At 52.3% G+C, this 24,350-nt stretch overlaps 1 protein-coding gene across 3 annotated transcripts in view; it reads right to left on the bottom strand.

Moving 5' to 3' along the window:
* Positions 1 to 748: 748 nt before the first annotated feature.
* MRC1 (mannose receptor C-type 1) overlaps positions 749 to 24,350 on the bottom strand; it is an 83,480-nt gene continuing 59,878 nt past the window's right edge. For all 3 annotated transcript variants that reach the window (XM_064162327.1, XM_064162326.1, XM_064162328.1), the window contains 8 exons: positions 18,424 to 18,526; positions 16,910 to 17,133; positions 15,369 to 15,534; positions 14,034 to 14,186; positions 10,097 to 10,213; positions 5,813 to 5,980; positions 1,420 to 1,473; positions 749 to 1,083 (listed from right to left, as the gene is read on the bottom strand). In XM_064162327.1, the coding sequence (XP_064018397.1) occupies positions 833 to 1,083; positions 1,420 to 1,473; positions 5,813 to 5,980; positions 10,097 to 10,213; positions 14,034 to 14,186; positions 15,369 to 15,534; positions 16,910 to 17,133; positions 18,424 to 18,526 (1,236 nt within the window). In that variant the 3' untranslated portion in view covers positions 749 to 832. The remainder of the gene's footprint in view (positions 1,084 to 1,419; positions 1,474 to 5,812; positions 5,981 to 10,096; positions 10,214 to 14,033; positions 14,187 to 15,368; positions 15,535 to 16,909; positions 17,134 to 18,423; positions 18,527 to 24,350) is intronic.

Here is a 24,350-nt window from a genome sequence, read left to right as displayed (position 1 = left end):
TCCCTGGGTGCCTGGCACTAAGTACACAGCTTGAGGCTTTGTACTCTCGTTCACAGGATCACAGGATCAGATGATGTTAGTGGTTGGAAGGGATCCAAAGAGTTCATTCAGTCCAACCCCTCTGCCACAGCAGCACCACACAATCTAGCTCAGGGCACACAGGAACACATCCAGACAGGCCTAGAAAGGCTCCAGAGAAGGAGACTCCACAGCTTCTCTGGGCAGCCTGTGCCAGGGCTCTGGGACCCTTACAGGAGAGAAGTTCCCCCTTGTGCTGAGCTGGAATCTCCTGTGCTGCAGCTTACATCCACTGCTCCTTGTCCTACCCCAGGGAGCAGTGAGCAGAGCCTGTCCCCCTCCTGATATATAAACATTGATTAAATCCCCTCTCAGTCTTCTCTTCTCCAGACTAAACAGCCCCAGGGCCCTCAACCTCTCCTCATTAGGCAGTGCTCCAGTCCCTGGTGGCCTGGCAGAAGAGCCCAAGCCCACCTGGATACAACCTCCCTTCAGGTAGCTGTAGAGAGCAATGAGGTCTGCCCTGAGCCTCCTCTTCCCCAGGCTGCACACCCCCAGCTCCCTCAGCCTCTCCTGGTAGGACCTGAAGGGCCATGCTGGGCAGTGTGGGCTATCAAATGGTGCCATCTGAAATCCTCCACATATCACAAGGGTCCCACCGCAGACAGGATCACACACACACACTGAGCCCGTCTGCTACAGCATTTGCAGAGAAGAAAACAGCTTTGCCTTCCTTCTGGCTGCATAGTTTTATTCAAACAAGGCAAGTTTCCCTCCTGGCATCCCAGGTCCCAGCCTGGTTCCCCCCCTGCTGTTAGAGGGTGGCATGCTCATTGCGCTCAATGTTGGACACCAGCTCCTTGGTGTCGCTGGTGCCAGGAGCTGCCTCACCGTTGAAGTACAGGTTGTTCTCAAAGCTGTCACTGGCTGCCAGGTGACTCTTCCTCCTCTTGTAGAAGAGGTAGCCTGACAGGCTGCTGCCAGCCAGGATGAAGATGACAACTATGACTACAACTCCTGTTTTAGTGTGGTCCAGAGCAGAAGCCTTCTTGTCCTTTGCCATGGCTGAAAACAGAAACAAAGACATCAGGAGGCTGCTAGGAGCTTTCTCTGATCACTGCAAAAAGCTTCTTTGGTCTACTCCTTTCAAAATAATGAGAGACAAAGGCAGGAAGATCCAATTAATTTAATTTACTATGCCAACTAACTTGCTAAAGCACAAATTATTGCTGTCTTGCACCTGCACAGTGCCTGGAGTAGATGGAACTCCAGCAGGAGACAATGTGCTCCTGAGAAACAGGCCTGGAGCAGAGAATGGCAGAGGTTGCACAGGAGGTTGTTCCTCCTGGCTATCCTCTCGCACGGGCTAGATTTTGTCTGCTTGAAGGACAAGAGTCTTACCCTTCGTAGGCATTTCAGCTGGTGGCATCTCCGCTGCTGGTGATGGCTCTGTCACTGCAGTGTCACACAGGAGAAGAATTCTGTTACCACATTGCTCTGCTGTGTGATGCTACCTTATTTACTGCTGTCTTTGCTGCAGGCTGAAAACCACATTCTGAAAAATGAGGGCTGGAGCAGATGACCTAAAGGCATCCCCTTCAACTTAACCATGCTGTGATTCTGAGAGGATGATCACAGAATCAGTCAGGTTGGAAAAGGCCTCTGAGATCATCAAGTCCAACCTAGCACCTAACACCTTCTAATTCACTAACCCCTGGCACTAAGGGCCTCATCCAGCAGCGTCTTAAACACCTCCAGGGATGGGGACTCCACCACCAACCTGGGCAGCCCATTCCAATGCCAATCACTCTCTCTGACAACAACTTCCTCCTAACATCCAGCCTGAACCTCCCCTGGCACAGCTTGAGGCTGTGTCCCCTTGTTCTCTTGCTGGCTGCCTGGCAGCAGAGCCCAGCCCCACCTGGCTACAGCCTCCCTGCAGGCAGCTTCAGACAGCAATGAGCTCTGCCCTGAGCCTCCTCTGCTGCAGGCTGCACACCCCCAGCTCCCTCAGCCTCTCCTCACAGGGCTCTGCTCCAGGCCCCTCCCCAGCCTTGCTGCCCTTCTCTGGGCACCTTCAGCACCTCAACATCTCTCTGCAATTGAGGCGCCCAGAACTGGACACAGCACTCCAGAGGTGGCCTGAGCAGTGCTGAGCACAGGGGCAGAGGAACCTCCCTTGTCCTGCTGCTCACACTGCTCCTGAGCCAGCCCAGGATGTCATTGGCCTTCTTGGCCACCTGGGCACATTGCTGGCTCATGTTCAGCTGCCAGCCTGCACCCCTATGTCCCTCTCTGCCTGGCTGCTCTCCAGCCACTCTGTCCCCAGCCTGTGGCACTGCATGGCATTGTTGTGGCCAAAGTGCAGAACCTGGCACTTGGATTTGTTCAAACCCCTGGCATTGGACTGCGCCTATCTCTGCAGCCCCTCTGCAGAGCCCTCCTGCCCTCTAACAGCTCCACACTTGCTCCTAACTTGTTGTCTGCAAACTCACTGATGCTGACACAATCCCCTCACCCAGATGAACAATGAAGACATTAAACAAGACTGGGCCCAGCACTGATCCCTGGAGCACACCAGTAGTGACAGCTGCCAGGTGGATGTGCTGCTTTCTGTCCAAAAGCAGTGTGAAAAAGAATCTCAGAAGGTAAAAAACAGCAGGAGACAAAAATTTACCTTGGAAAGTAATCCTCTGGCTGCACTGCTTGGTTTGACTGGAGCATTTTTGGAGTATAATAACCTAGAGACACTTTCTCCTTGTTCCTCACCAAAACCTGTTGGCTGACCAAGTTTGGCACAGCACAGCTCATGCACCTTACACATATCCCTGTCAGGTCTTGGTGTCAGCTGGCTGCAGGCTAAGCCTCACTACAAGTAGTGTGTTTAGGCAGGTGAAGCTGCTGGTCCTGAAGTGAGAAGCCATGAACCCAGTGCAGCCACTCACTCTTTGTAGCACCATGCTCTAGGAGCTGTTGAGCTGCTGCAGCAGCTCTTTGGAGTACACCTCCTTAGTGCTGAAGAAAGGTTGGATTAGTTATGGAACAGACTCACTGCACAAGTCCAAATGTCTAGAGAAATCACCTCAGTAAATGGAACAGAAAAGAGCTTCTGTTCTGCAGGAAGGCTGAGGCCTTGAGCAACATCTTTCAGTGGGAGGTGTCCCTGCCTATGGCAGGGGGCTGGAACTGAATGATCCTTGAGGTCCCTTCCAACCTAGCCCATTCTATGATTCTATAAGGCTTCAGCCACCTCTACACAGTATCACAGTGTCACAGTATCACAGTATCATCAGGGTTGGAAGAGACCTCACAGCTCATCAAGTCCAACCCTTTAGCACAGAGCTCAAGGCCAGACCATGGCACCAAGTGCCACGTCCAGTCCTGCCTTGAACAGCTCCAGGGACGGCGACTCCACCACCTCCCCGGGCAGCCCATTCCAGTGTCCAATGACTCTCTCAGGGAAGAACTTTCTCCTCACCTCCAGCCTAAATCTCCCCTGGCACAGCCTGAGGCTGTGTCCTCTCGTTCTGGTGCTGGCCACCTGAGAGAAGAGAGCAACCTCCTCCTGGCCACAACCTCCCCTCAGGTAGTTGTAGACAGCAATGAGGTCTCCCCTGAGCCTCCTCTTCTCCAGGCTAACCAATCCCAGCTCTCTCAGCCTCTCCTCGTAGGGCTGTGCTCAAGGCCTCTCCCCAGCCTCGTCGCCCTTCTCTGGACACGCTCAAGCATCTCAATGTCCCTCCTAAACTGGGGGGCCCAGAACTGAACACAGCACTCAAGGTGTGGTCTAACCAGTGCAGAGTACAGGGGCAGAATGACCTCCCTGCTCCTGCTGGCCACACCATTCCTGATGCAGGCCAGGATGCCACTGGCTCTCTTGGCCACCTGGGCACACTGCTGGCTCATGTTCAGGTGGGTATCAATCAGCACCCCCAGATCCCTCTCTGTCTGGCTGCTCTCAGCCACTCTGACCCCAGCCTGTATCTCTGCATGGGGTTGTTGTAGCCAAAGTGCAGCACCCTGCACTTGGAGCTATTGAACACCATCCCCTTGGACTCTGCCCATCTGTCCAGGCAGTCAAGGTCCTGCTGCAGAGCCCTTCTGCCCTCCAACCCAGCCACATCTGCCCCCAGCTTGGTGTCATCTGCAAACTTGCCGATGACTGACTCCATGCCCTCACAAAGCAACAAACATGAGGAGCCACAGCAAGCACAGCTAAGGGAGCCCACCCCTCTGACACTCCCTTCACTGGCCTGCAGCTAGTTCATTTCATTTCTTCAGTTCTGCAAACAGCAGATTGCCACAGCTCTGCAAACCTCTGCCAAGCCAGCTGCACTTCTGCAACAGTGCAGCACTCAGCTGGACTCTGCTGATGAGTAAACTGCAAAGTCATTGCACTGACAGTGGCACTTGGTTGATTGCACAGCATCCCAGCTCAATGGAGCTTCACAGCCGAAGCTAAACCTGGGACAAGCTTCCATCTGCCTCAGCTCCTTGAGATGGCTCAGTTTCAACACATGTGAATGTCAGTGCCAGCACCAGCAAGTGAGTTACTGGCCCAGATGGAAAGGTGGCCACTGCTGCCAACACTGCCATCTTCACCTGCCCCAGTTCTGGATGGAGGGTGAAAACAAAATGCCTCATCGTTTGCCAGGCACAGTGTGACAAGACAGAGGAGTGGGCTCCGAGTGAATCGCACCTGAGAGTGCTGCAGTGTTTCCCGGAGGAGAGGCAGGGATCAGTACAGGCATCTGGGTAAGGGAGAACAATTCTGCAGGCCAGCAGATTTCTCGAAGAGAGCAGAATTGCTCTCCCCTGCAGCCTGGCAGAGGAAGTGGGGGTGGCTCAGATACTAGAAGTGCTTCACTCTTCTGGGTAAACATTAGCAAGAGTTTGGATTTTGCAATAGGAGCTGAAAGGAACGGGAACAGCTCAGCACTGCATGTCCTTGCTGACAGAGCTGCACACTCACTTCCTTCAGGATGCCTTTGGGTTAGCATGTTCAGGTCATGCTCTTTGCTTTGCATCTCATTCATTTGTTCTCTGCAGGCAGGAGAGCACAGAATGAAAAGGCTCACAACTGGTCATCAGTTCACAGCTCAGAACGCTCTAGTCACAGAAAGACTGCTTCACAGTCAGGAGGGGCAAGCACAGGAGACAACCAGAGGGCAATAAGCAGAGCAGAGGGCACAGCCTGAGGCACAGCTGAGACCATCTGTGTGTGCAAGGCACAGCTCTGATGTGGTGGTGACTCAACAACCAGAGACACAGCATGCAAGGTCTTGTCATGACAGGACAAGGAGGAATGGGTTTAAACTGGCAGAGGTGAGACTGAAACTGGCTGTTAAGTTCTTTGCAGTGAGGGTGGTGAGACACTGGCACAGGTTGCCCAGGGAGGTGTTCAAGGCCAGCTTGGATGAGGCCTTGAGCAACCTGTTCTGGTGGGAGGTGTCCCTGCCTGTGGAACTGAATGGGCTTTGAGGTCCTTTCCAACCTAAACCATTCTGTGATTCTATGCACCAACCTCAGGGTGGGCACCAGGTGGCTAGGAGAGGAGCACAGCTTTTGGTCAAAGCCATTCTGAAAGGACTTGAGCACAAGTCAGAACCTGGACTTCCTGACAAGAGTGATTCTTCTAGTGGCCTGCAGGTGTGAAACCCTTGGCAATTGCAACACCCAGCTCAAACCTTTCTAAAACCTTCAACCCCCCAGCTGAAACACCGTGTGTAATGGGCAGCTGCCCACAGCAGCCCCACAGAGCTTCATGCAGCCAGCTGGGCAGCACAGCACTTACCCTTGGGCTTCTTACAGACATAGCCTTTGTAGGAGGAGCAGTAGTTGTTGTTCCAGTAGCCAGAGCTTGCATACATCTCCACGCAGTGCTCGTTCTGCTGAGGGGAAGGCTCTCCCACGTTCCAGTTGACAAAGTTCACTGCGGTGTTGTCCAGCCACAGCCACTCCCCTGCATTGGGAAAAACATGTGTGTTGTGAAGCAAATAGGGCCAGGAAGATGCTCAGGGGGCTGAGGCAGCTCTGCTGTGAGAACAGGCTGAGGGAGCTGGGGGTGGCTAGCCTGGAGAAGAGAAAGCTTCAGGGAGACCTAAGAGCAACCTGCCAGTAGCTGAAGGGGCTATAAGAAGGCTGCAGAGAGACTGTTTGCTGGTTTGAGGCTAATTGGAATATTTTAATGAGGGAACTTGGTTTATAGGCTGTGAAAAGGAAACAATGCTGATGCCTACTTCACTCATAGGCTTGCAGAGAGGTATAAAAAAAGGACACAAACACAGACAAGACAAAGTATGACAGTCTCTGTCTGCCAGCATCTGTGTTTCTGCTGCCATCTGTGGAACTAACCCTTCTGCTTCTAACCCTCTGGCCAATCCTCCAACCTCACCTTGCACGTAAGGCAGACTCTGGAGTAAGGCAGAAGGGTGGAAAGAAGGTGGAAGGGTGGTTGGGAGCCCCTCCTGGGGGCTCTGGTTTCTGGGAGGGGAGTTGTGTTTCTGTATCACCTTTAACTTGTCTATTTCTGCCTATAGCTGTAACTGTTGTAACTCTCTGCTTGTACCTTGTGCTAAGCTGTGAAGATAAAGCTTCATCCCTTAGCTTCCAGCTGGCTGAGTCTAGCCTGGGTGGTTTCATAAGGGGGGGGGAGGTAACACCCAAACCATCACAGACTGTTTGCAAAGGGCTGCAGGGACAGGACGAGGGCAGTGGCTGCAAAGCAGAGCAGAGCAGATGGAGATTGGCTGTGAGGAACAAGTTCTGCAGCAGGAGGCTGCTGGAACCCTGCAACAGGTTGCCCAGGGAGGTGGCTGAGGCCCCATGGCTGGAGCTATTGCAGGTGAGGCTGGGCAGGGCTGTGGGCAAGCTGCTCTAGTGGAGGATGTCCCTGCTGAGTGCAGAGGGCTTGGGCTGGGTGAGCTGTGGAGGTCCCTTCCAGCCCAGCCCACGCTGTGATTTCCATACTGACCCTTGTTCCATGTTTATTGCCTGAGAAATGTACTTTGAGCCCCTCTCGAAGGCAGGCCACCAGACTCTAGAGAATCTGACACATCCTGCTGCCCTTCAGCTCTTTATGCAAATGTTACAGTCACAGAATCACCATGGCTAGAGAAGACCTTCAAGAACATAGAATCAGAGACCTGTGGAACGTTAGGGACTGGAAGCAGTGAAGCAACCTGCCGAGATCAGCCAGCCCAAGCTTCCTGCCACAGCAGCATCACCCAGGGCAGGGCACACAGGAGCACAGACAGGTGAGGCTGGAAAGTCTCCAGAGCAGGAGACTCCACAGCCTTTCTGGGCAGCCTGCTCCAGGCTCCAGCACCCTCACACCAATCAAGTTTCTCATCTTGAGCTGGAACTCCTGGGCTCCAGCTTGTACTCACTGTTCCTTGCCCTATCCCTGGGCACTACCAAACAGAGCCTGGCACCTTCATCCTGACCCCCACCCCTCAGCTATTGAGAGACATTGATCAGATCCCTCTCAGCCTTCTCCTCTCCACACTAACCAACCCCAGGGCTCTCAGCCTTTCTTCACAGCAGAGCTGGTCCAGTCCCTTCCGTGTCTTCGTGGCTCTCTGTTGGACTCTCTCCAGCAGGTCCCTCTCATGATCTGGGGAGCCCCAAACTGGACACAGTATTGCAGCTGTGTTCTCAGCAGGGCAGAGCAGAGGGGCAGAAGAACCTTCCTAGCCCTGCTGGCCACACTTACTAATGCAGCCCAGGATGCCAATTGCCCTCTTGGCCACAAGGGCACACATGCAGACCTTGCCATGCACCAGCACTCCAAGCCCTCTCTACATGGAGGTTCTGGCAAGTCCAAGCAGTCTCTAACTCCAGCCAGGCCACTACTACACCACAGCAGTCTCTAACTGCAGCAAGGCCACTACTACACCACAGCAGTCTCTAACTGCAGCCAGGCCACTACTACACCACAGCAGTCTCTAACTGCAGCCAGGCCACTACTACACCACAGCAGTCTCTAACTGCAGCAAGGCCACTACTACACCACAGCAGTCTCTAACTGCAGCCAGGCCACTACTACACCACAGCAGTCTCTAACTGCAGCAAGGACACTACTACACCACAGCAGTCTCTAACTCCAGCCAGGCCACTACTACACCACAGCAGTCTCTAACTCCAGCCAGGCCACTACTACACCACAGCCTTGGGCACTTTTGGGGAAGTGGTGTGGCCTGTGCTGTCACAAAGGTGAGGAAGTTTCTGGACCTGAGTCCCAGCAGGCATGGCAGTGGTGCAGTGCCAGGAGCTTATCCAGCCCAGAGAACCACCTAATGTGCAAAGCTGGCTGAGCCCACCTCACCCTTTGCTCAGCAATTCGCAGGGAGGATTTGCCCTGCTCTTTCCAAAGACTCCCCAGAGCTTTCCACAGCTCAGTTTTACCTCATTTGTTTCTCCTCCTTCCATGACTTTCCTTTTTAAAGCTCTGCTTCAAAAATCTTGTGGTCGACTGCGCTGGGACTTTCTGCCTCTTCCTTCCTCTTCCCTTTTTCCCTCTTCCTTTTAACAGTGCTGTTTATTTAGAGTGGCTGTGCCCCTTGTGACTCTGCTTGTACTCAACCCAGCCTGAGCAAGCTCAGGCTCAGCACAAAAGCTGGTTTGGTTTCTTGTAAGGTTCTTTGTGTTTTGCCTTTGGGCTTCTGTGGTTGGCTGGGTTTTTAAGAGCTCTCCCTCTCTCTGACAGGGAAGGCATCTGGGCATGACTGCTTTTCCCAAGATGTGAAATGCAGCTGTGCTGAAACCATTGCTGTCACTATCTCCTAATAAAATGACATGTCCTTGGGTTTGTGGTGACAGTTCACAGTTGTGTTGTCCTGCACCTGCTCTACAACCACTGGAATAGCTTTTTATGCTTCTTTTAACCACATCAGTACTCCCCAGCTCTCCTTTATGTCTTCTGCTCTCTTCAGATACTTTCCTTCCTCTGCCAAACCCCTTCCTTTTCCTACTGAAGTTTCAAATGTTGTAATTGAACTCTTCTGTATTGTTACTGAAGTGGCTGAGCAGGCAGCTGGAAAAGACAAACCCTCCACAGCTCAAGAAAAAAGGCTGGACCAGATGATCTGTGAGCTCCCTTCCACCCTGGTATTTTGAGAACCTATGAATCTCCCTCCCAATTTCCCTGACCAATCACAGAATCACAGCAGAGTATCTCAGTGACAAGAACATCAGTTGGGAGCCTCTGCAGTGTGAGAAAGACCATTCAACTCTGGCTCAGCTGCCAGCATGCTCCTCTCTCAACCATCTTGCCTTACCTTGGTGCCAATTACTTTTCTTACTTTCCATCCTGGGCTGCATCCAGAGCAGTGTGGCCAGAGATGGAGAGAGGGGATCCTGCCCCTCTGCTCTGCCCTGCTGAGACCTCACCTGCAGGGCTGGGTCTAGCTCTGGGGCCCTCAGCACAGGAAGGACATGGACCTGATGGAGAGAGTCCAGAGGAGGCCAGAAAAAGTGCTCGGGGTTGCAGCAGCTCTGCCATGGGGACAGGCTGAGGGAGCTGGGGGTGTGCAGCCTGGAGAAGAGAAGGCTCCAGGGAGGCCTTAGAGCAACCTGCCAGGACCTGAAGGGGCTACAATAAGGCTGCAGAGAGACTGTTTGCAAAGGGCTGCAGGGACAGGACGAGGGCAATGGCTGCAAAACAGAGCAGAGCAGGTGGAGATTGGCTGTGAGGAACAAGTTCTGCAGCAGGAGGCTGCTGGAACCCTGCAACAGGTTGCCCAGGGAGGTGGTTGAGGCCCCATGGCTGGAGCTATTGCAGGTGAGGCTGGACAAGGCTGTGGGCAAGCTGCTCTGGCGGAGGATGTCCCTGCTGAGTGCAGGGGGTTAGACTGGATGAGCTTTGGAAGTCCCTTCCAGCCCAGCCCAGTCTGTGATTCTATGAAGTTTCCATGCTTGAGCTGTAATCTGTGAGTGGTTATTCCCGACAGGAGCTGCTCAGCTTCCCCTCTGCTGACAGCAGATAACCTGTGTATTCTTGTGGCATTAGCCACCCCCTGCCCAGCAGCCTGGGACAGTCACTCGCTCAACAGGAGGATGTTAAGAGCAAGGAAATTACCATCCACATTTCTGTACATTCCTGTCCAAAACGTTGATGTTTTCCCTTCAAGAGGCTCAATAGCATATGCCAGGAAGTTGGCTTCAGCTGAGTCTTCAACTGACACCAGAGAGGCACCTGCAAGATAGAAGAAAAAAAATCTCAGCAATAAAAGCTTCCCAGGGGGAAACATTCTTCTGTTCCTGAGATCCTGCCCTGGCTTCACCCCTGACTATCTGTGCCAAACTCTGAAGAGAGCTTGAGGCTAACTCTGGCTAATATCCCATGAAGCACTCTAGCACTGGTGCTGATCCATTTCTTATCACTTCCAGGCTCTGCACCGCTCTTTGGTTTCCTCTGCAGCACAACTGAACAGATCTAGGCAAAATCCATCAGAGCAACACTGTACCCAGCATAAACTTCTAGTAAAAAAAACACCACCAATCCACTCTTAAATTAGTTCCATCTTTGTAGTAAACCAGTCCAGCTCAGCCTGTACACAATGTAGTTGCCTGGAGCACAGCCCTGTGAGGAGAGGCTGAGGGAGCTGGGGGTGTGCAGCCTGCAGCAGAGGAGGCTCAGGGCAGAGCTCATTGCTGTCTGCAGATGCCTGCAGGGAGGCTGTAGCCAGGTGGGGTTGGGCTCTGCTGCCAGGCAACCAGCAACAGAACAAGGGGACACAGTCTCAAGCTGTGCCAGGGCAGGTTCAGGATGGGTGCTAGGAGGAAGTTCTTCACAGCAAGAGGGACTGGCATTGGAATGGGCTGCCCAGGGAGGTGGTAGAGTGCCCATCCCTGGAGATGTTCAAGCAAAGCCTGGATGAGGCACTTAGTGCCATGGTCTTGGTTGACTGGATCGGGCTGGGTGCTAGGTTGGACTGGCTGAGCTTGGAAGCTTCCCCCAAGCTGCTTGACTCTGTGATTCTCTGAGGCTGATGAGACACTTGAATGGTTTGCCCAGAGGAAGTGTGGATGCCTCAGCCCTGGAGGCGTTTCAGGCCAGACTGGGTGAGGCTTTGAGGTGTCCCTGCTCACGGCAGGGGGGTTGGGTCTTTAAGGTCACTCCCAACCCAAGTCGCTCTGTGAACCAACGACTGCTAACTTGGTGAAGCAGTCCCCAGTGTAACATCTCTGCCAGCTGCAGCAGGCACAGCTGCCCTGGTGGCAATGCAGCAGCCTGGCAGACACCTGGCAAAGCTTCAGGGCTTGCTAGAGGCTGAAAAAAGATCTGCCTGGCACCTCTCAGATGCGGCCCTGTGCCTCCATGCCCAGGCTCTTACCCTGCTTTTGTGTGGTTCTGGGGGCTGCTAATTCAAACTGACCCCAGTGGACCCTGTGCTGAGGCTACAAAGGGAGTCTGGCTACAGACAGCTGCAGCTGGTGACTGCAGCAAACGGCCTGGCAGTCAGATCCCCCCCCCCTCAGGATGGGATGCTTCTGTGGACTGAGTGGGTCCTCAGCCCTCTGTGGTGAAGAGCCTTGGGTACCCTCTGGTGGGAGGTTTCCACATGCTGAGTGCCATGCTGGCACACACTGGGAAGAACACTCCTTAAAGCTTGGGCTGAAAGCTGAACTGGCTGTGGAGGAGAGTGCCCTGCTGCCAGCCAGCCCTGCCATGTCGTGCTGGAGGAGTGCTGAGCAGCTCTGGGCACCACGTTTCTGGGTCGCTGTGGCTGTCTGCTGCGGGGCTGTCTCCATGGCACCATGGCTTGTTTAGTGACAGGTTCACAGACTGCACTGGGCTCCAAGGGCATCTTGTTCAACGCCCCTGCAGGCAGCAGGGACACCTCCAGCTACAGCAGGCTGCCCAGGGACACATCCAGTCTGTTCTTGGATGTCTCCCAGGAAGGGGCCTCATCCCTGAGCAACCTGTTCCAGTATTTCACTACCCTCACTGTGCAGAACTTCCTCCTGACATCCAACCTAACTCTGCCCTGCTCCAGTTTCAAACCATTGTCCTCATCCTATCCCCACAGACTCTTCTGAACAGTCTCTCCCCAGCCTGCCTGCAGGTCCCCTTCAGAATTTGGAAGGCTGCTCTAAAGCATCTAAAGTGTCCCTGAAGCCTTCTCCTCACCAGGCTTAACAGCCCAAATTCTTTCAGCCTGGCTTCATAGCAGAGCTTCTCCAGCCCTCTGATCATCTTCTTGGCCCTCCTCTGGACCAACTTCATCAGGTCCATGTCTCACTTGCATTTGGGACTCCAGCTCTGGACACAGCACTGCAGGTGAGGTCTCCCCAAAGCAGAGCAGAGCAGAGGGACAGGATGCCCTCTCTCTTGACCTGCTACATTCTCTGTAGTCACCAGAGACAGAAAGCTCACCCTGGTCACCTGCTGCCCAGCCAGCACAGTACCCTGTTAGTCACTGACACCACACTGGGCATTCTGCCACAAGTCACCTGCAGGATGCCCTGGTAAAGCCAAGAAGGCAGAGCATGGAGCCAGCAGGAGCCAGATGCCTTCAGAGGGAGTGGCACTCAGCACTGCAGAACCTGTGCAAATGCTGATGCAGAGAACATGTAAGATTTAAAACACATACCAAAACTTGACCCCTCCCTCAAAAGCACTCCTGTCTCAAACCAGAGCTGGCAACACAGAATCACAGACTGGGCTGGGCTGGAAGGGGCCTCCACAGCTCATCCAGTCCAACCCCCTGCACTCAGCAGGGACATCCTTAACTGGATCAGCTTGCCCACAGCCCTGTCCAGCCTCTCCCGGAGTATCTCCAGGTATGAGGCCTCAACCACCTCTATGGGCAACCTGCTGCAGGGTTCCAGCAGCCTCCTGCTGCACAACTTGTTCCTCACAGCCAATCTCAACCTGCTCTGCTTTGCAGCCACTGCCCTCATCCTGTCCCTACAGCCCTTTGCAAACAGTCTCTCTGCAGCCTGCCTGTAGCCCCTTCAGGCACTGGCAGCTTGCTATTAGATCAGGAGAACCCAAGAATGAACCTGAATGGCATCAGAGAGAGGAAACTGCTTCTTACTCAGCTCTAGGTGTCTATTTGACCCTCATCAAGCCAGCGAGTGAGGTTTCACATGCTGCAGATTCATGAAGTTTAGCAGAATGACTCTTACAGCACTTTCCCAGAGAAGGGAGCTGCAAGGATGAAGCACCACAACAACTCCACTTCACTGACATCATCCAGCCCAGAGAGCTGTAACTGTCAGTCCAGGGGCAGAGAACTGCAATAACCAAAAGGCAAAGAAGAGGAGGACTACAAAGATACCCAACACTGCAACAGAGATACAACATACATTGCAACAAGCGTCAGTGACTGTCATGGATCAGCCTGGCTACCTCCTAGCAGGGTCAAAGCGCAGTTTCCACTGCTGCCATCTCCACTGCGGGTCACAGCTGCCCCAGTGTGTCCCTGACCACGACAGACTCTGCGCCACTGCTGGAGAGCTATTGGTGACCTGCACTGCGGGTCACAGCTGCCCCAGTGTGTCCCTGACCACGACAGACTCCGTGCCACTGCTGGAGAGCTATTGGTGACCTGCACTGCAGGTCACAGCTGCCCCAGTGTGTCCCCCACCATGAGAGACTGTGCCACTGCTGGAGAGCTATTGGTGACCTGCACTGCGGGTCACAGCTGCCCCAGTGTGTCCCTGACCACGACAGGCTCCGTGCCACTGCTGGAGAGCTATTGGTGATCTGCACTGCAGGTCACAGCTGCCCCAGTGTGTCCCTGACCACGACAGACTCTGCGCCACTGCTGGAGAGCTATTGGTGACCTGCACTGCAGGTCACAGCTGCCCCAGTGTGTCCCCCACCATGAGAGACTGTGCCACTGCTGGAGAGCTATTTTCCATCTCCTCCCCACTTAAGGCAACAACTGGGATTCAACTGGTCCTGTCCAACACTTGGACCATCCCTGAAACCACAGAAAGATGGAACAGCTTTCCACAAAACCAAGGCAGAAGGAAGTGCTCTTAGGCTGAGGGAGGACACTCACCTAGTCTGAGACATTCCAAAGATGCCTGGGCCCAGTTTCTTGTAGATGAAGACTCAATGTAGTAGCAGTGACCTCGGAAAGGGATCCAAGACTTGTGTCCCTCTGATTCAGGGCACTTTCCTGGGAGCTGAGGGGGCTCGGTGGGAGCTTGGACTGTTTAGAAAGGTTTTAAATAGAGAAAGCATCAAAGGTGAAGAAAGAGCTTCTCACACGTTCTGTTCTCATGAACAGTGTAAGAGTGCTGGAAATCTCAGTCAGCTCTTCAAGACAAAACCTAACCCTGGTCAATTTCCCTGCTTGCCACAATGAAACACTGGGGAAGAGTCCTACATCTGTGAACAAAAAGTACCCCAGCTGCAGCTTCCAGAAATCTAATTCAGCACAGAATCCAGAGGTTCTTTTACCTTAATTCAACTCAGCTCTTTCCTCACAAACATATTTTCACACCTCACTGCTTTGCTGAATTTGGGCCCATATGAATTTGGTCATATGGGCTCTGACCTACCATCATGGAATGCAGCAGCAGTCTCAGGCTGTAAACAGAAGAGAAGGCAACCTGAAGAAATACCCCTGTTTGTTGTTCAGCTCCAAAAAGAACACCTGGAAAGCTGCTGCAAGTCACCCCTGGTCATTCACTTCCCTCCCATCAACACCATTTGTGTGAGACAGCTGCTCAGTGTTCACTGCTGGTGGTGCAGGCTTTAGTCTTGCAGGCTTCACTCAATGGCAGAATGAGTAGCAGGGTGGAATTGTTTTGATTGGAAAAGACATTTAAGGTCATCCAGTCCAACCACTCTCCAACCAAGGCTGGTCTAAACCATGGCCCTCAGCACCACATCTCTAACTCATTGGAACACCTCCAGGGATGGGATTTCAGCCACCTCCAGGGGCAGCCTGTGCCAGTCCTTGAGAATCCCTTCAGGGAGAAGTTCCTTTTAATGTCCAACCTAAACCTCCCCTGGGCCAACCTGAAGGCCACTTCCTCTGGTCCTATGCCTTGTTGTGTCACTAGGGAGAAAAGGCCAATCCCACCTTGCTGCAACCTGTTTTTGGAGTGAGCCTAAGCCTCTCAAAAGATGTCCACCACGAGAGATGTGCAGCACCTGCTGTTGACAGGCACACTGGCTACTGCAGGATTCGTGCTGGCCCTCATTTTACAGCAGCCCCATTCAACATGTTAATGATTTCACCTCTTTAGTTCTTGAAGTAGAAGCCTTGGAGGTCTCTTCCAACCTGGTTGATTCTATGATTCTATATGCACCAGCAGAGCAGCCTCTCCAGTGAACTCTGAAGACATAACAACTCTAATGACAATGGTTAGACTCAAGTTCTTACCATCAGCTTTTTTGCAAGCAGAGAAGTAACTTTCATTGCAGGATCCTGTTTTCCAGGCTCCAGAAACATCCAGATAGACACAGCCTATCTTCTGCTTTGGCTCCCCTTCAGCCCATTTGGTGTACTTCATTCTCCAGTTGTCTACCCATTCATAGCGGCCGTTGGTCTGAGAACAAAACACATCAACACCACTCATGCAATGGCTCAGGTTGGAGGGGACCTCAGAGATCATCTTCTCCAACCTCCCTGCCATGGGCAGGCACACCTCTCAACTACATTTAGTTTCTCAAGGCCTCATCCAGCCTGGCTCTGAACACCTCCAGGAAGGGGATATCCACAACCTCCCTGGACAACCTGTTCCAGTCTCTCCTCATGCTGAACGAAGAACTTCTTCCTCAGCTCCAGTCTAACCCTGCTCTCCCTCAGCTTCAAACCATTCCCCCTTGGCTTGTCTCTAGACACCCTCATCAAAAGTCCCTCTGCAGCCTTCCTGTAGGATCTCTTCAGGAAGGCAGCGAGAAGGTCCCCCAAGAATCATCTCTTCTCCAGGCTGAACAGTTCCAGCTCCCTCAGCCTATTCTCATAGCAGAGGTGCTCCAGCCATTGCATCGCCTTTTGTGGCCCTCCTCTGGAGTTCTCCAACAGTTCTACATCCTTCTTATGCCTGTGGATAGAACAGCCTACGGATTAGGAGAAGGAGGAACTCCTCAGCACTTTGAAGCTACTCCTGGGCAGCTGCAGAAACCTCCCAATACGTGTGGATTTTCTACCAAACACACCATATGTACAAGGAGATATTTCAAGATGACAGCCTAAAGTACTGGCTGGAAGTGCCCAGAATGCAGTGGGTGCCCAGAGTGCAGTGGCACAGAAAAGGTGTGACAAAAACTGAACTATGCACAAAGGAATCAGAACACCTGACCAGGATGGGTTCCTGTCTGTAAATCTGACAGCACATCCAAGCCTTCAGGACCAAGATTTGGGCCACTCAGCTCAAGAAGGACCCTGGGGAGCCCAGAGCCCCCAAGCTGCTGCAGGCAGTGAACATCTCCTGTGAGGCCAGGCTGAGGCAGCTGGGGATGGGAGCTGGCAGCAGAGGAGCCTGAGGGCTGCCCTCAGTGCTCAGCTAAAGATGTGCAGGGCAGTGTGGGGAGGATGCAGCCAGGCTCTGCCCAGGGGTGGCCAAGGGCAGCACAAGGGGCACTGGGGGCAAGCTGCAGCAGAGGAGGTGCCAGGGGAACAGAAGTGAAAACATTTTCACAGTGAGGGTGCTGGAGCCTGGAGCAGGCTGCCCAGAGAGGCTGTGGAGTCTCCTTCTCTGGAGCCTTTCCAAGCCCACCTGGCTGTGTTCCTGTGTGCCCTGCCCTGGCAGGAGTGTTGAACTGGATGATGTCTGGAGGTCCCTTCCAAGCCCTAGCATTCTGTGATTCTGTGAAGATACAAACTGAAGAAGCTAAAGGCAGGAGAGCTGACAGACTTTCCAGTCCCTAGCCTGTCCACCTGAGAAGCAGCAGCCTGCTCAGCCACCCTGATCTCCTTACCACGTTACTGTTCAGCCCAATCCACAGGGGCACTCCGTACTTTAACACCTTTAGCCACAGGAACGAGTGGCTGTAGGGGTCTAGGATGCTGGAAAGGTCGAACTGGTGCTGCCTGCAGTTCTGTCTGGCATCCTCCCACTCCATTTTGGTATGGACAAACAAATAACTGCTGTTACCATAACGGATAACGCTGGGTGGGGATGAGCTTGGCTGAAACTCAGCATCTGTTAAAATAAAGGGAGAAAAAAAACCAGAGTCATTTACTTGTTGAAAAAGGGGTTTGTGGCTTCACTGTGCTGCAAAGAGAATGAGGCTAAAAGCCTTTTCTCTTGATTTCACATCCCCTGCCTGTGGATCAGCATGGGTTAGGCACAGTGTTCTTCAGCACCAGCAGGAAGAATCAATCCCAAAGCTGCAGAACAGAAAAGAGCTGTCTAAAAAATACCTCTGACAAGAAGGAGCATTCTGCCACTGACAGGAAATAGGATTAGCTGAGGTCACAGCTTCTTTCCTTACATATTTTGCCACCAAAGGAAATGTTTTCCAGGGACTGTGCTGTTCTCCAGGGATTCTGATTTTACAGGGAAAAGGAAAACTCCACAACAGAGCAGTGCTTAAAAATTGCTCAGATATTGAACTCCAGGCATTCAACTCCCTCCTTTTGGAGATGAATGAGCTGTATGTATGTAGTCTACCTGGACTGCAGCAAAGCCTTTGGCACCATCTGCCACAACAAGCTCCTGGCACAGCTGGCAGCTCACAGCTTGGACAGATTCACTCTGATATGGTCAAGAACTGGCTGAAAGGCTGGGCCCAGAGAGTGGTGGTGAATGGTGCCACATCCAGCTGGCAGCTGGCACTGGTGGTGTGCCCCAGGGGTCAGTGCTGGGCACAGTCCTGTTCAATATATTTACTGATGATCTGGAGTGGGGGATTGAGTCCAGCAGTAGTAAGTTTGCAGGTGACACCAAGCTAGGAGCAGCTGTGGAGCTGCTGGAGGGTAGGAGAGCCCTGCAGAGGGACCAAGAAAAGCCTGGATGAGGCACTTAGTGCCATGGTCTAGTTGATTGGATACAGCTGGGTGCTAGGTTGGACTGGATAAGCTTGGAAGTCTCTTCAAACCTGGCTGATTCTATGATTCTAGTTTGGGGTAGGTGAGTTACAGCTGCTCTCCAGCCAGCTCATGCTCCATGTCCAGGCCAGCATTTGCTAGAACATGCTGTGAATGCCAACATGTTGCCAAGAGGAGATCAGGAGCAAACAGCATCTCAAGGCTCTCACTAAACACAAGTGCCATCACAAATGCTGGGCTGGGAAGCAATAACATTAGAGTTGCTGGGAAGGGTCAGCTCAGAGCAGTGACTTTAAGTGGAGCTCTGACACATCCTGCCCCAAAAAAACCCATTTGTGATGCATCTGTTTTGGAAGAGGAGTGATGTCCAAATCCAACCACCCAAGCAACTCCCTGGAAAGCTGTGAGGATTGGTGGAGACAACATACAAGGAGACAAATACCTGCATTGATCTGGCATATGTATCCTCTGCTGTTCCCACACGTTTCATCAGCCCACTTCCCTGCTTCCTTGACAGGGCTGTTCCTCATGACAACACAATCAGCCTTGAGGCAGAAACAGATCAGAGCAGTTACAAACAGCCCAAAGATAAAAACCAACAAACAACAAAACATTTGTCTTCCTTTTACAGCTTCAGACACAAGAGCTGCTGAAGTTTGGCTCTTGCACTCTTCTAACATTTAAGGCTGTGTGTTTGATAGTGTGGAGGTTCTGCTCCTGTAATAGCAGGATGAGGAGGAATGGGTTAAAGTGGCAGAGAGGAGACTCAAACTGGATGTTAGGAAGAAGTTGTTTGCAGTGAGGGTGATGAGACACTGGCACAGGTTGCCCAGGGAGGTTGTGGAGCACAGAATGCCACAGAAGGTGAGCCTGGAAGTGTTCAAGGCCAGGTTAGATGAGGCCTTGATCGACCTGTTCTAGTGGGAAGTGTCCCTGCCTATGGAACTGGATGAGCTTTGAGCTCCCTTCCAACCTAAACCATTCTAGGGTTCCTCTTGCACATCACCATTTGCTCTCTCTTGCACCACACTGGGCTGGAGTGAGCAGACCAGAGAGCTGTCAGTATTTTCATACCCCCAGGCATGCAGGAGGAGAGAAGGAAAGCCTCAGGCAACTTAAAGAGAAGTGACATTAACTACCATGGAAAAAGCCTGAGTGACTTCACCCCAGAAAGGAACCTGAATGGGTAATGCAGCATTCCTGACCTTGTTGCAAGCTGGCATAGCACAAACAGTAAAATCAGAGCTGCTCCTGCCCAGAGGCAGCCACTGATGACAGTGACACCTTCACAGTGACATTCTGGCCTCACTAATAGGGACGTGGCATGCAGAGCCTCTGCTGGCATGGTTAAGTACAATGAAGCATCCATGCTGGCACTCTACTTACTGGATAGTGACAGGACAAGGAGCAATGGCTGTAAGCTTGAGGAGGGCAGATCTAGACTGGGGATTAGGAAGAAATTCTTGCCAGTGAGGGTGGTGAGACATTGGCACAGGTTGCTCAGGGAGGTTGTGGATGCTTCCTCCCTGGAGGTGTTCAAGGCCAGGATGGATGAGGCCTTGAGAGACCTGTTCTAGTGGGATGTGTCCCTGCCTATGGTGGGAGGTTGGAATTGGATGATCCTTGAGGTCCCTTCCAACCTAAACCATTCTGATTCCAAATGGCATCCAAGAGGACTAGAGTTATTCCTAGCTGTAGTTGCATGGCACAGGAGTATCTAAGCAGAGGGGAACTCTACGACCTACCAGAGCAGTTTGTATGACAGAGAAATAGGGGAAGTGCTTTTCCTTTTGCTTCTTTAAAGCCTGAGTGGTTGGCTTTTTATAGCAGGACACCCTTCCCCCAGCGTGCCTGGCAGGATGTGCTTCCACGTCAAACGCGGCTGCTGCAGGAGAAGCTTTGGATGTGTCCCCCACGAGCTGCTGCCCAGTGACACCTGCTGCCCTTGGGCACAGCTGTGCTCACACGTTGCCTGAATCACTCACACACAGAATCCCCCAGTCACAGAATCACAAAGTACTCAAAGAATCACTCAGTCACGCATCAGTGACAGAATCACTCATCGACCCCAAACCAACCACTCATCAGTCACACATCAAAGAATCACCAATCAATCACGAGCTGTGACAAGTAAATTGGGACCATCTAATAAATTGCTGTACCAGAAACAAGAGTTAGATCCTATGGCAAAAGCAGACATTCCTCTGGAGGCCACCTCTGAATTGGTATCCTGGTTTGAGATGGCTGGGGGCAGGGATTACCAGGCCATGCTGCTCTAACTGCAAAGTTCCTTGCTGCTGTTATTCTGGTTTAAAGTTTGCTTGGCTTGTGCTTGGTGCTTAGACCTGCTACAGTTTCTGCCTTGGCTCCCTTCAGACATGCACATAAGGCGATGGAAAGCTACTGCCTCGTGGCCACTGCGTATAGAGAGGTTGGAAAGCTCAGAGCTGTTGCGAGCCGCGGGCGGGCAGGAGGCTCCCCAGCCGCCCAGTGCTGCTCCTGCTGATTCCACCTACACCGAGTGGAGTTTCTCGGATCCAATCTCAAAGTGGGCGAGAACTGTTTTTAACACAAGTCCATCACAGAACCACTCATCAATCACAAATCAATCACAAATAATCACAGAATCATAAATCAATCACAGAACCACTCATCAATCACAAATCAATCAGAGAACCATTCATCAATCACAAATAATCACAGAATCACAAATCAATCACAAGTCAATCATAGAACCACTCATCAATCACAAATCAATCACAGAACCACAAATCAATCACAACCACAGAACCACTCATCAATCACAAATCAATCACAAATAACCACAGAATCACTCATCAATCACAAATCAATCATAGAACCACTCATCAATCACAAATCAATCACAACCACAGAACCACTCATCAATCACAAAATCACTCATCAATCACAAATCAATCACAAATAACCACAGAATCACTCATCAATCACAAATCAATCATAGAACCACTCATCAATCACAAATCAATCACAACCACAGAACCACTCATCCATCACAGATCAAAAACAGAATCACAAATCCATCACAAATAATCACAGAACCACTCATCAATCACAAATCAATCACAAATCAATCACAGAACCATACATCCATCACAAATCAATCACAAATCAATCACAGAACCACTCATCAATCACAAATAATCACAGAACCACTCATCAATCACAAATCAATCACAGAACCACTCATCAATCACAAATCAATCACAAATCAATCACAGAACCACACATCCATCACAAATAATCACAGAACCACTCATCAATCACAAATCAATCACAAATCAATCACAGAACCACACATCCATCACAAATAATCACAGAACCACTCATCAATCACAAATCAATCACAAATCAATCACAGAACCACACATCCATCACAAATAATCACAGAACCACTCATCAATCACAAATCAATCACAAATCAATCACAGAACCACACATCCATCACAAATAATCACAGAACCACTCATCAATCACAAATCAATCACAAATCAATCACAGAACCACACATCCATCACAAATAATCACAGAATCACAAATCAATCACAGAACCACTCATCAATCAATCACTGAATCACAAATCAATCAATCATCACTCACTCCCTCACAGAATCACAGACACAGAAGGTAAGGGTCTGGAAGGGATGTGAAGAGCTGCTCCGGTCCAGCCCCTGCTGGAGCAAGGTGACACAGAGCAGATGCCGCCAGAAGGCGTCCAGGCAGGTTTGAATGTCTCCAGACAGGGGGCTGGGAGGAGCTGCTCTTGCAGCCTGCTCTTGGAGCAAGGGATGCCACTGCCCTGTGCTCCTGCTTCAAGTGGTCAGCTCTGGACAGGAGGCAGAATTCACCCCAACAGAGCAAATTAAAACCACTGGCACAGAATTGGAAGGTAACCAGAAAGAGCAAATACAAAAGTCAATCTAGTACAAAAGGCATTAAGGCACAAGGATCCATCCTGCCTGACCAACCTGATCCTTTACAGTCAGGTTTCCTGCCTGGTGAATGTGGGGCAGGCTGTGGATGGAGTCTACCTGGACTGCAGCAAAGCCTTTGGCACCATCTGCCACAAGAAGCTCCTGTCCAAGCTGGCAGCTCCTGGCTTGGACAGAATCACTCTGTGCTGGGTCAAGGACTGGCTGGATGGCAGAGCCCAGAGAGTGGTGGTGAATGGTGCCACATCCAGCTGGCAGCTGCTACCATTGGTGTGCTCCAGGTCAGTGCTGGACCCAGTCCTGTTCAATGTCTTTACTGATGATCTGGACCAGGGGATTGAGTCCAGCATCAGTGAGTTTGCAGGCAACACCAAGCTAGGAGCAGCTGTGGAGCTGCTGGAGGGTAGGAGAGCCCTGCAGAGGGACCTGGCCAGGCTGGGTGGGTGGGCAGAGGCCAATGGGATGAGACTGAACAAGGCCAAGTGCAGGGTTCTACACTTTGGCCACAACAATCCCAAGCAGTGCTACAGGCTGGGGACAGAGTGGCTGAGAGCAGCCACGAAGAAATGGACCTGGGGGTGCTGGGAGAGAGGAGCTGAAGAGGAGGCAGCAGTGCCCAGGTGGGCAGCAGAGCCAATGGCATCCTGGGCTGGCTCAGGAGCAGTGTGGGCAGCAGGACAATGGAGGTTCTTGTGCCCCTGTGCTCAGCACTGCTCAGGCCACCCCTGGAGTGCTGTGTCCAGTTCTGGGCCCCTCAGTTCAAGGGAGAGGCTGAGGTGCTGGAAGGTGTTTGGAGAAGGGCAGCAAGGCTGGGGAGGGGCCTGGAGCACAGCCCTGTGAGGAGAGGCTGAGGGAGCTGGGGGTGTGCAGCTTGCAGCAGAGGAGGCTCAGGGCAGAGCTCATTGCTGTCTGCAGCTGCCTGCAGGGAGGCTGTAGCCAGGTGGGGTTGGGCTCTGCTGCCAGGCAACCAGCAACAGAACAAGGGGACACAGCCTCAAGCTGTGCCAGGGGAGGTTCAGGCTGGATGTTAGGAGGAAATTCTTGCCAGAGAGAGTGATTGGCATTGGAATGGGCTGCCCAGGGAGGTGGTGGAGTGCCCTTCCCTGGAGGTGTTGAAGCCAAGCCTGGCTGGGGCACTTAGTGCCATGGTCTGGCTGATTGGCCAGGGCTGGATGAGCCTAGAGGTCTCTTCCAACCTGCTTGATTCTGTGATTCTATAGAATCAGATTTAACAGTGGACTAGGCTCAAGGTTGGCCCTGATAGACAGCTGGCAGAGGGTCCTGCCAGCTCAGCCTCACTGCCACACAGCCAAGAGACAAAGCAGCAGCTAAGAGCCAAACACCTGGAGCCAAGCCAGGAGGCAGCTGACCAGAAATTCTGCTCCATATTCAGGGACAATAGAGGATATGGAATAACATCTTATGATATCCTGTGCCTTGGGACTTCCTAGTCCCTTACAATCACAGAATGGTTTAGGTCAGAAGGGACCTTCCAAATCTCCCACCACAGGCAGGGACACCTCCCACTAGAACAGGTTGCTCAAGGCCTCATCCAACCTGGCCTTGGACACCACCAGGGAGGGAGCAACCACAACGTCCCTGGGCAACCTCACTGCAAAGAACTTCATCCTCACATCCAGTTTCAATTTCCCTCTGCCACTTCAAACCCATTCCTTCTCCTTCTGCCATGACAAGACCTTGTCAGTAGTCCCTCCCCAGTCCTTCTGGAGCCGCTTTCAGATCCTGGAAGGCCACTCCAAGCTCTCCTGGAAGCCTTCTCTTCTCCAGGCTGCACAGCCCCAACTCTCTCAGCCTGTGCTCAGAGCAGAGCTGCTGCAGCCCTCTCAGCATCTTGGTGGCCTCCTCTGCACTGGCTCCAACACTTCCATGTCCTGCTTGTGCTGGGGGCTCCAGAGCTGCCCCCAGGACTGCAGGTGGGGTGTGAGGAGAGCAGAGCCAAGGGGCAGGATCCCTTCCCTTGCCCTGCTGCCCACACTGCTCTTGCTGCAGCCCAGCACAGGGCTGTGTCTGGGCTGCACTCACACTGCAGGCTCCTGTTGAGCTTTTCACCAACCCACACCCCCAGGGCCTGTTCCTCAGTGCTGGACCTTGGGGGTGTTTTTTCTCGATGGCTTTGCAATAATCCCTAACCTACATCACCTCTTCAGCACAGCCTGTGAGACAACCTGCAACGAGCACAGCAGCAGTGCAGCCTTCATGGGCACAGAACAGAATTCTGAAGCCTGTCTCCAGAGCTCTTGCCACCAGCCAAGACATCAACTGCCCAAGGGCCCAAGGCCATGGAGTCCTGTTGCTGTGTACAGAAGTAGGAAAGCAAGAAGCCAAGCAGCAATCCCAACAGATGCATGAGTGCACATCTGAACTAATACTCTGGTGA

The sequence above is a fragment of the Pogoniulus pusillus genome, chromosome 23, assembly GCF_015220805.1.
Source record: "Pogoniulus pusillus isolate bPogPus1 chromosome 23, bPogPus1.pri, whole genome shotgun sequence".
NCBI lineage: Eukaryota > Metazoa > Chordata > Aves > Piciformes > Lybiidae > Pogoniulus > Pogoniulus pusillus.
This window is presented reverse-complemented; position numbering and strand designations above follow the sequence as displayed.